Below are 11071 nucleotides of genomic sequence, written 5' to 3'. Positions count from 1 at the left end.
GCAGATTCAAATAAAAAAATGTGTCTTTTTGTAACAAACCACTAGTAACAAAGTGCCTAAAGACAAATTCAGATGGATTCTTTGCTATGTTGCCTGTTTTGTATACACACAACACTGGCTCATCATGTGAAACATAGCATTAGATGGTCAGTTACAAGGACTAGGCTGAAAATGACAGGACAAGTGAAAAAGCAACAAATGTCCAAAGAAAAACTTTAAAAGAACCTCAGGAAGCCTGGAGAACTATTCTTTAAGACCACTTTAATCTTATGAAAAGGAAATCTTTTCTACATGAAAACAGAGTTATGGACTGAATCAGAGTGAGTAACTTAATGAGATTCATACTCGGTTACTGAAAACATGACTTTAATTATATATTAAAAGAAAAAAATAATATCCATGAAAACATGACATGAAGTTAAAATACATTTTTAAGTTCCTTTCTTAGTATTTACTGTTGGTCCTGTGTTTCTTTCTTTTGTCTCAGCCTTTCCTCCTGCAGTGAAATGTCCAGGGCTCTGAGCTGTTTTAAGAAGCCGTGATTGGGCAGGATACAGCGGCGCTGTCGCACATGCTCAATTGCGTCCACTACAGTTAAATTGTGTTTCATCATCAGGTATGCCAGGACCAGTGTCGCTGACCTGCTCCGGCCCATCACACAGTGCACCAGGACCTTGTCTAGAAAAAATGAAGATATATGGATTTATTAGAAACAAACAAACTTATCCTCCAGATAATGAACTCAAAGGTTTCCTCAGAGTCCCGGAGGACTCACTCTGTGGGTGAGCGAGGGCCTCGTGGATGAAATTTGCTGCAGGCCTGAAGTACTGGGACATGTTGAAAGTGGGTTTGTCATCAGCCTCTACACCATAATACTGGATTTCCATGTCTCTGTAGTACTGAGCACCAGTCAGCACATTATTCCACTTTCCCTCTGCTGCATTCAGGATATGTGTAATCCCCAGATCCTTCAGACCAGGCCGCTCCAGAGCAGTTTTCCTGTGTTTATGCAAACACAGACTCAGTATGAAGCTGTCATCATGAACTTTTGACACAATTGACTGAATAGTTGTATAAGGGCTGATAAGTACAATGACATCTGCAGTACTCAGATTTACGCACTCATCCCCGATGTAGACATCTGGCCAGACCTCGTTGAAGTGTGTGTAATGAGCTGTGGTGCCGGTCCAGAACAGCTGCTCAAGGTCTAATGTTCCTGGAGTGATGTAAGCGCTGTCTGGGTCCACCTGAACAGCTGCATATGGGTTTCTACTTCTGGACTTCACCATGCAAGAGGACATTGTTTTCCTGTGCTGTCCACAACACACACACACACACACACACGCACACACACACACACACACACACACACACACACACACACACACATATGCCTGAAATTAATCACCTCCTGCACACTGCCATCTGTCCCAAAGCTCTACAGGGATCTAACATTACCACCTATATGCCAAGGATGTTTATGGAGTCCATGAGCATTTTTTCCTAAATACTTATCAGTCATTTATAAGCAACATGCCAAAAATTAACCGGCTCCAGCTTTTCCAATGTAAACATCTGGTTTTACCTTTTTCCAAGCTGTAGTTTTTCCTTTCTGTTTTCTCTCATTTTTGTTGAAACAAAAAGCAATGAATCAAAAAATGAACGATCAATAGTGAAAATAACTGTAAACCTAGTACATCACCCACAGAAACAATGGCTATAGAAGATGTAGGAAGACCAGACTTTTAGAAAAAATTATGTTGTAAAGAATATTTAAATGGTTTTATTAATTTAGGGATTTTACAAATTCATAAATGAAAGCAATATTCTCTTTTTGTATGCCAGTTAAGATTAAATTATTATTAAATACTGCATGCAACTTTGAAATCAGTGTTACTATGGAAACACATTAAAAAATATGTATGTAAGTAAGAAACGTGAAAAGGGGTTTAACTATGATTGTCCACGATCACACAAACCGTATGTTGTCATTCAGTATTCTGTGTAATATTGTTGTGTATTATTGTGTGCGCAACACATGCTGTTTCTTGGATGTCACGTACAAATTCAAGCGACAGACGTGACATTTTCTGTTTGCATCATCGCTGCTGGTGCTGCTTAACTGATCATACATTTTGCAATATTAATAATAAACAATAGCAGAATAGTACACGAGATATCGGGAGCCAAATAGGAATTTAAATGACTTTTTTTAATCTCGCTCTCCGCTAATAGATTCACATTAATTATACCAATTTTTCAAAGCTTTTAGGACCCCTGCATTGGCAGCCTTGTTCTTCATCTAGTCACACTTCATACCAAGCCCTTCATGCACATTCTTTGAAACACTGTTCACACTGAAGTCACACTGAACTGAAACCACCAATGATCCACGAGGTGTGTGACATCAAGTCGGGGGGGAAAAAAACTGATATTAAATAAAAACGAGCAATTTAGTATAAAGAAACGACTCACCTCTGTTAAATGTGGATCGCAGACTTCTACTTTCCTCAGTGGATGTCAGTGTGTGTGTGTGTGTGTGTGTGTGTGTGTGTGTGTGTGTGTGTGTGTGTGTGTGTGAGAGAGAGAGAGAGAGAGAGCGAGTTTGTGTCCGGTGGCTGTACATGTGTGTGTACCAACAGGAACCTCCCTCAGGAGGAAGCAATGAAGACTGAAATACAGACCTGGAATGGTAACTGCTCTCTCAGGCTCAGTGTTTAACATGATATTTTTAGGTAGTTAGACTACAACACCTGATCTCTCCACATGGCATGCTTTCATAATGTAATCCTTTATATGAGACCCCTAACATGACAGCACGCACTGTTCAGGCACTGTTTTAAACAGAAACAAACTCAGTTGTTCAGTACGAGTGGCATCTTGCATCATCAGAGGAATGTCACTAATGTGTGGACAGCTGCAAGAATCAGTCACGATTCGTCAGTGCCGAGTTATTTCTGGAGGCCTGAAAAAGTCAAGGGAATAAAATAGGTGACACGCAGACCTTTTTTAAAGTTTTAATTATTTTGATAGAAACTAATTAAAATAACACAGGTTGCCAATCAAGGGAGGAATGAAGCGTTCCTGAGTGTGTTCATTATCAGGATGTGTTGGTACAGTCCTCCTCTGGGATCTGTCTGCTCTGTGTATTGAGGCTCAGTTCCAGCTGCCTCAGCTGCTCCAAAAAACCAGAGTTGGGTCCAATGTCTCGATTCAGACGCACAGCAGTGATAGCCTCCACTAACAACAGGCCCTGGCAAATCATCAGGTACGCCAAAACCAGCGCTCCAGAGCGGCTGACACCCATGGCACAGTGAACAAACACCTTCCCTGAAAGACATTTTGATCAGTCCTTTTAATAATAGCTGAAAGTAACTCGCAGATTGCTTAACATTAATGTATGCATGTCTATTTGCTTAGCCTCTAACCATTTTTCTTCAGCGCACTGTCAATGAACTGTGCGGCTGATCTGAAGAAAGGCTGGAGGTTGAACTCTGGGTGGTCTGCAGCTTCAACAGCGTGGTATTCCACTTTGAGGTCTCTGTAGAACTGCAGGCCTGTGTTAATGCGGTGTCGTCCTGCTGCAGCGTTTAGTATGTGAGTTATACCCAGAGATGAAAGTGTGATTTTATCTCGTGCCACAGACCTGCATACACACACGGCATACAGACTGATTTACTAGAATATCGTTTTTGATACATTTGAGTTTTCCACTCACTCATCTCCAATGTAGAGGTTTGGCCAGACTTGATTGACGGGTGCCACCGGCTTCCTGTTTGTCCAAAGGATGTTCCTCAGCTCTGTCAGAGATGCCGTTTCTTCCTGCCGGGCTAAGTGACTCCTGCAGCAATAAAGATGTGTGTGTGTTGTGTGTGTGTGCATATGTGTTTGCATATGTGGATGCTTATGGGTTTGTGTGTGACTGATTGTATCTTTACAGTGTTTGGGCCTGTCTTCGTCTCCTCCTCTCTCTCTCCAGGCTCATGTCGAGGCTACGGAGCTGCTGCAGGAAGCCTGGGTTTGGGCAGATGTCTCTATGCGGCCTGACAGCGGCTACTGCCTCCTGCAGCCTCAGGCCCTCAACAATCATCAAAAAGGCCAGCACCAAGGTTGCAGATCGACTCACGCCCATCAAACAGTGTACAAACACCCGTCCTGGGATTGAGATGATAAACATTACCCTCAATACCATTTATAGATATATAATGCTGTTAAAAAGTATTTGCCTCCTTCCTGGTCTGTTTTTTTTTTTTTTTTTTGCACATTTGTCACACTTAAATGTTTCAAATCATCATCAGTTTTTAAATTGTGATTTCATTCGTTACTACCTGGTATGAAAAAGTAATTGTCCCCTCTTGTTAAATCATGAATTAACCATGATTAACAGCATTTTTTGGAAAGCTAAGTTCAGTTTCACTCGCCTGATTACTGCCAGGCCTGATGAATCAAGAACTCATTTCAATAGAACCTGTCTGACAAAGTGAAGTAGGCCAAAAGACCTCAAAAAGTAACACATCATGCCGAAATCTAAAGAAACTCAAGAACAGATGGGAAACAAAGTCCGAAAAGTGTTACAAACCTTTGAAACTCCAGCAAATCACAGTGAGGGCGCAAATGCACAAATGGAGGAAAACTGGAATATGTCTGAACCTTCCCAGGAGTGAGCAATGTGGGTAGGTTTTAGACCTGTTACATCTCCTGCAAAACTAGCACAGCTTTTCATATAAGAATGTCATACCAACAGTCAAACGTGGTGGTCGTTGTGGGGCAATCACTTTTTCACATAAGGCCAGGTAGGCTTGAAGAGCTTGTTCTGCTTAATAAATGAAATCCTAATTTTAAAGCTGGAGCCAGAAACCAAATCTAAATCCAAACTAAAATAAGGATTCCTTATTTTAGTCAAGAATAAAATCTAATCTCATTAGATGGTGTGGCTGTATGACACTGAGATCTAATCCAGCCACATGCTGTAACCCTGCCCACTTGCCTCCCATGGCTAGTGCAGCTCTGATGTATCTTGCTGTTGGATAGAAGAATGGACTGAGGATGAAGTCCATTGCATCATCAGCTTCAACACCATAATAATCCACTGACATGTCTCTGTAGAAGCGCGGGCCAGTGTTGACGTAGAAATAGAGCCCGTGGCCTGGGTTGGGGGTTCCATGAGCAGCATTTACAATGTGAGTAATGCCCAGATTGTGAAGAGTGCCCTTGTCACGAGCTGCTACCCTGAAACACAATAGCACACTCAGTGCTGCACGAGTGCAGAATGTTTATAGATGTGTGTGCATGTTAATATGTGCACGCATACTCATTGCCTATGTAAAGGTTAGGCCAGACTTGATTGACATGTCCAGTCGGTCGTCTGTCAGCGAGCAGAAACTCCTGCAGCTCTGAGACAGAGGGAGGTTCATACGGAGGATCCCTAAGAGACATACTGTACAAACACACAGACACTCATAAATCGCACAAACACATGTCATTTATTAGCCCTTCACTATGAAAAGCTTCTGTAAATGTTAATGTTTGTTATGTAAACTTATTAGTCATCCCAGCTTCTTTTAACAACACACAGACCTGAGAGTGGGATTTTCTCAAGATGCCACACATGCTTTCTTTCTAAATGTTTCTTACCTGAAAGATCCCCCAAACCAGCCCAATCTCATGAACTTACCTCACTTCGAGGCGCTTCGGTTTCCTCTCCTACTCTGCCTGCTCTTATTTGTTCATCACAGTCACACATAGCTGGGGTTGTTTCCTTTTATAACTCTGTAATCATACACTCAAAAGTGACAAAGTTATCTAACATACTGTGTTCACTGTTCAGGCACTCAAAACCCATTTTATTCATGGTGAATGCAGACCTGATGTTTCATTCTCATGGGGCAACCCTGAGCCTTATCCTGTGAACTTTAACATTAGCTCACATGTTTCCACGATGACTGTGGACTGTTATGTAACACGTGGCTGCTCTGCGTGTGTCTGAGTTGCTACCCTGCTGCAGAGTAAAGCCTGCTGCTCTGTCCCTTTAAGAGATGTGGATGATATTCACCAGTGATTTATTAGCTTTATCTGCTTTTAATCTGCTCATACTGATTTAGGCTGTTTACTATCAAATAACCAATTAAAGAAAGGAAGACTGCATGACCTTAGGCGTGCAATAGTGCAACAGTAACAGTTGGCATAACCTCACTTTTATTTTGGAGTTCTCATCCTATATTTTCTTTCTGGTCCCTGTCAGAATTATAATGTTTTTATCTTTTGGGTCTCTTCTTACTCCTGAGCAAACACCTGATGGCACACCTACACTTCATCATCCAATCAAGGCCCAGCACTATATCTACCAGTCTCCACCAGTTTGTTCTGTCAGCTTGTGTGGTAGCAGAAGTGCTTTTATCTGCTTTTTTCAAGCTGAATTTATTTCTTGTTTGTTTAACCATTTCCTGCTTGAACTCTTTCCTGTTGTTCAAGGTTTCCTCTGCGTGCGGACACAAAACCCACAGTGGTAATAGGTCTCCAGTTGGTCCAGACACTACCAATCTCATCCTGACAAATCAATTACCCTTTAAACTGCCACTTCAGAGTTGCCTTTCATGCATCTAAGTTCAACTAATGACCAAACTTAGTAAATAAACCTTTGCTTTGCCATCATTTTAAAACTGTTTATGTACACAGACCAGCCACTTTATTAGGTACAAGAATGTGACCGTGACTCAAAGTTTTAAAACAGGAACCAGTAAGTAATGTCACCATGGCTACTTCCATTTCGATACATACTCACGGGCCAGTCTGTTCAGTACACCTGTTTAATTGCTTGTTAATGCAAATATCTAATGACTTACATTTACATGGCAGCTAGTCATTGCATTCAGGCATGTACACATGGTGAAGGTGACCTGCTGAAGTTGAAGCTAACCACCGGATAGGGGACGAAAGGTGGTTTAAGTGACTTTGAATGTGGCATTGTTGTTGGCAGCAGACAGGCACCAACAACCTTAAATATTCCTGAAACTGCTGATCTACAAGTGGCTGCAGCTCAGGAGGTAGAGCAGGTCATCTACTAAATGGAAAGTTAGTGGTTAGATCTCCTATGTCAAATATCCTTGGGTAAGATACTAATCCAAGTTGCTCTGTGATGCATCCAAAAGAGTGTACATGAATGTTAGATAAAAAGCACTTACTTGGGGGGAAAAGCGCTTGTATGAATGAGTGTAAAGTTGTATAACTTCACATTATTGAATTTTTGAAGTTTTGTGCTCAGGTGAAGTAGAAAAACGCTATATATGAACCAGTCCATTTATCTAATGTGATTTCCCCACACAACTCTGTCTAAAAAGGTCATCTTGAAGCCAGACTGCTTCAAGCTGGTACGAAGGCAGTATAAAGTCATGTAACCACTTGTCAAGGTCAACTTGTTACAACAAATGTATGCAGAAGAGGACCTCCGAACGTATATCACATTTAACTTTGGCTTACAGCAGCAGAAGACCACAGTGGGTGTGGCTCCTGTCAGAAAAGAACAGTTTGCACAGACTCACCAAAATTGTGCAACAGCACACTGGAAAAACATCAGCTGTTCTGATGAATCTCGATTTCTGCTGCGACATTCAAGCTGATGGTGCTGGAATGATTGTAGAGATATTTTGTTGATACACTTTGGGCCCTTTAGTACCAGCTGAGCATCATTTAAACACCACAGTTGACCTGAGTATTGTTGCTGACCATGTCCATCCCTTTGTGACAACACTGTACCATCTTCAGATGGCTGCTTCCAGCAGGATGAAAGACTGTGTCACAAAGCTCAGATCAATAAAAACTGCTTTCTTGAACATTTAAATGAGTTCACTGAATTCAAATGGCCTCCACAGTCACCAGATCTCAATCAAACAGAGCACTGTTAAGATATACAGCTCAGCAATTAGACATACCTGTTTTTGTCAGATTGATTAGGCAATATTAAGTAAGCTCTTGGCAATTAAAAAAAAAAAAGCAAAGTGAAACAAATAATTATTTTATTTGAGGAATCCTTGACTAAAAAAGTAGGTGTCTTATCAGGAAAACTGTTCAAGGTTAAACCTTGTTAGAAGTCAGATATACATATTTTTGAACATTATGCATCTGACCAAACAATTTAAGTGAGATTTGACAAAACATTAATGGGTTTCATAAAACTGTCCGTACATAGCATGTGAGCAGGACTCCTACCACTCACAGAGAACATTTGAATATGATTTAAATATGAAAAACAAACCAGGAGAAACATGACATAAAGGCTCAGTGTGAGCGCTGCTGCTGCTGGACTGTAGAAAGGCAGCAGACAACCTCGAAAATAAAAATAAATAAATAAAGGTCACTCCAGACTTACACCTGCAACTACATCAAACAAAATCTAATTACACATCATATTTACAAACTACTGATCGCCAATTAGAGTGGAGTTCTACATATGGAGAGGTGTTCATTAATCAAATGAAGGTGCAGTGAGGAACAAAGGCTGTCAGAGAATAGGACACAGCCTCCTCTTTCGTGTCAGCTGTTCATCCAGCTTGAGGAGGAGGGACAGGAAGTTCCGGTTGGGGTAAATGGCTCGTTTTTGGACAACATGCTTCAGAGCATCTCTCAGAGTAAGACGCTGCCACAGCATCAAGTACGCTATGACCAAAGTGGCCGATCTACTCACACCCATGATGCAGTGCACCAGAACTTTTCCTGTAGAAAAGGATGGAAAATATCATGAGGGCCAGCTCTTGAAAAGAAAAAAAAAAACAGTATAATATTCACATTCAGTTTACCATCTTTGCTCATCAGGGCTTTGTGTATGAAGTCAGTTGCAGGTTTAAAGTACTGACTGAGGTCAAAGTCCTCTGAATCCTCCGCTGGGATGCCAAAGTAAACGCAGGTGTTCCCATAAAAACTCTGGTCACCAATGCTGCCCTGCTTGGAGTGCGCTGCGTTCAGGACATGAGTGATGCTAAGCTTATGCAATGTCTTTTTATTCTGTGCTACAGCCCTGTAGACATGGAAAAAGATGGAAAAAAGAGTAAAACTAAAGAATAGAACAGCCATGTCTAGTGTCTATAAATGCTAAATAACTTAAATGTAAAAGGAATACAAATTCTCCTTTTCAGCAGGCATTTCTCTCCAACAGAATTCAGAAAGATGTTGTACAAAAGCACACTCACACATTTCCTATGTACAGGTTGGGCCAGACTTCATCCACCGGTGTGAGCCCCACAGGGCAGGAATCCAAGATGACCTCCAGTTCTTTAATGAGTAGCAGGTCCTGTAGCTGTTTGCTCCTTGACATTCTCCCCGGACGCAGACTGCTCCTTCAGCACACCCCCGCACTGCTCTGGCTGTCTGTGCCCACCGTCCCCCTTCCCACCGAAGTCTACAGCTCGGTGAGAGGCATGAGCAGGTGGTTGTTTGAACGCTGCTTGGCTCCAAAATTAGCTCTCTGTGTTCAGTGTGCTCTCGGACTGTCTGGATGTAGTTATTTAATGTTGTAACGCTGTAGCATTGATTGGTCTGTTCACTGATGCTAAAAACCCCCAGGGGGAGAATTCAGGAGCTCGCTCTGATACCACTGATGTCACATTAGAAGAGGACAGGGGAGGGGAGTGAATGAAGCTGAACACTTTGGTTTATACATGCAATAAATGGTGCAAATGGAGGAGGAAATAGAGGGTTGTTTCTGGCTTTCTTACTCTGGCTCGTTTAAACCATCATCCTGCAGTTTTTGGTCCAGGTCTATGAGCTGTCGCAGGAAGCCTCTGTTGGGAAAAATCCAGCGCTTCTGCTGCACACAACGTATAGAGGACAACAGACTGAGGTGATGATGAATCATCAGGTAGGCTAGGACCAATGCAGCTGAACGACTCACACCCACAGCACAGTGCACAAACACTTTCCCTGAAAGTCAGAAAAGGCAGAAACAAATATAATGAAAACTCAGATCTGTATCATCCTCTCTGAAAATCTGCTTGCAGTACCTCCTGATGTCAAACCCTGGTGAATGAACTCAGCTGCGGGGTAGAAATATGGCGAGAGGTCAAATGTGGGGAGGTCGTTGGCAGGGACTCCGTAATATTTCACTGTGGTTCCATAGAAATCATCACTACCTTTACAGCAGAGTTTACCATGTGAGGCATTCAGCACATGAGTGATCCCTAGCTGGTAGAGCCCAAACTTGTCATGAGACATAAACCTGACACAAACAGCAGATGTAACACATGAATACAATCCAGATGTGCATACGTTGAATTTAAATCCAGCTCACGATACTCACATGTCTCCCAGAAACAGATTCGGCCACACCTCGTCTCCATGTCGACAGGAGCGTGGAGCTGAGTGTAAAACCTCCTCCAGATCCTGGAGAGATGGGATCTCCCACTTTCTCTCTGATCCCCCTGCCACACACTTCTCCTGTTTTGGCTCCAAATCTTGTATATCACATATCATCCCTGTGGCAGCACCTGAGGAGGACTTTCTGTCTGTCATTGCAAAGTTTTTACAATGGCAGACGGTCTGCTTTGTTCTTTACCAAAATGAAACCAAGCTGCACTCTGCTGCCTTCGCCTTGACTCTCTTTCAGCAGCAGTTCCACCTCACTCAGCCTCTGACTGTCAAAAACAGGTGGCTCATTGGCACTGGTTCTCAGTCAACCTCTCAAGCTTGCTTTCCAGTTATGGCAGACTCAACGGTACAATCTGTAGGAAAGGTATATGACATGAGATCTACTTAAACGTGATAGAAAAAACTATTTAAAAACATTTATGTTGAGAATATAATTATCTGTTGAGAGACCAAGGAGACCATTTGAGTACAATAAACTCATTGTTATGTTCAAGAAAGGTGTGTTATCGTGTGTTATCCATGCTCTTCTGCATATCTTGGTCATAATGAGAATTCCCAGCAGCTTAAAGCAGTTAGTCCAGAGGCATTTTCACTCTGAGATCTGCCATTCACTGAATAGTTTCTGTTTTTTGGGCCATTCTATGTAAACCTTAAAGACAGTTATGCAAGAAAATCCCAGTAAGTCAGCCATTTCTGAAATACTCAGACCAGACCA

The 11071-nt window shown here is 42.0% G+C and overlaps 4 protein-coding genes across 6 annotated transcripts; all 4 read right to left on the bottom strand.

Annotated features, from left to right (window-relative positions):
* Positions 1–371: 371 nt before the first annotated feature.
* Positions 372–2671, bottom strand: LOC309720076 (dual specificity phosphatase 29-like). Of its 3 annotated transcripts, none has more exons than XM_082556651.1 (4): positions 2476–2671; positions 1123–1313; positions 776–999; positions 372–678 (listed from the first exon to the last, which is right to left on the bottom strand). In XM_082556651.1, the coding sequence occupies exons 2-4, from the start codon at positions 1299–1301 to the stop codon at positions 452–454; spliced, it is 630 nt and encodes a 209-aa protein (XP_082412777.1). In that variant the 5' UTR covers positions 1302–1313; positions 2476–2671; the 3' UTR covers positions 372–451. The 3 variants fall into 3 exon arrangements, with proteins under 3 accessions (XP_082412777.1, XP_082412778.1, XP_082412779.1); XM_082556652.1 differs by having other exon boundaries at positions 1123–1308; XM_082556653.1 differs by lacking the exon at positions 2476–2671 and adding an exon at positions 1586–1622.
* Positions 2672–3010: 339 nt separating this feature from the next.
* dusp13a (dual specificity phosphatase 13a) lies at positions 3011–5827 on the bottom strand. Its single transcript, XM_082556649.1, has 7 exons — positions 5675–5827; positions 5312–5437; positions 4988–5229; positions 3939–4155; positions 3719–3841; positions 3429–3646; positions 3011–3330 (listed from the first exon to the last, which is right to left on the bottom strand). The coding sequence occupies exons 2-7, from the start codon at positions 5434–5436 to the stop codon at positions 3101–3103; spliced, it is 1155 nt and encodes a 384-aa protein (XP_082412775.1). The 5' UTR covers position 5437; positions 5675–5827; the 3' UTR covers positions 3011–3100.
* A 2168-nt stretch (positions 5828–7995) lies between these two features.
* LOC309720077 (dual specificity protein phosphatase 13A) lies at positions 7996–9701 on the bottom strand. The gene is made up of 3 exons (XM_082556654.1): positions 9183–9701; positions 8793–9010; positions 7996–8709 (listed from the first exon to the last, which is right to left on the bottom strand). The coding sequence occupies exons 1-3, from the start codon at positions 9305–9307 to the stop codon at positions 8498–8500; spliced, it is 555 nt and encodes a 184-aa protein (XP_082412780.1). The 5' UTR covers positions 9308–9701; the 3' UTR covers positions 7996–8497.
* LOC309720075 (dual specificity protein phosphatase 13A-like) lies at positions 9495–10974 on the bottom strand. The gene is made up of 4 exons (XM_082556650.1): positions 10289–10974; positions 9993–10207; positions 9708–9912; positions 9495–9586 (listed from the first exon to the last, which is right to left on the bottom strand). The coding sequence occupies exons 1-4, from the start codon at positions 10498–10500 to the stop codon at positions 9565–9567; spliced, it is 654 nt and encodes a 217-aa protein (XP_082412776.1). The 5' UTR covers positions 10501–10974; the 3' UTR covers positions 9495–9564.
* Between the last annotated feature and the right edge of the window lie 97 nt (positions 10975–11071).

Source organism: Aulonocara stuartgranti (assembly GCF_965226115.1).
Source record: "Aulonocara stuartgranti genome assembly, chromosome: 13".
NCBI lineage: Eukaryota > Metazoa > Chordata > Actinopteri > Cichliformes > Cichlidae > Aulonocara > Aulonocara stuartgranti.
Note: the sequence above shows the minus strand (reverse complement) of the source record. Positions and strands in the feature narration are given on the sequence as shown.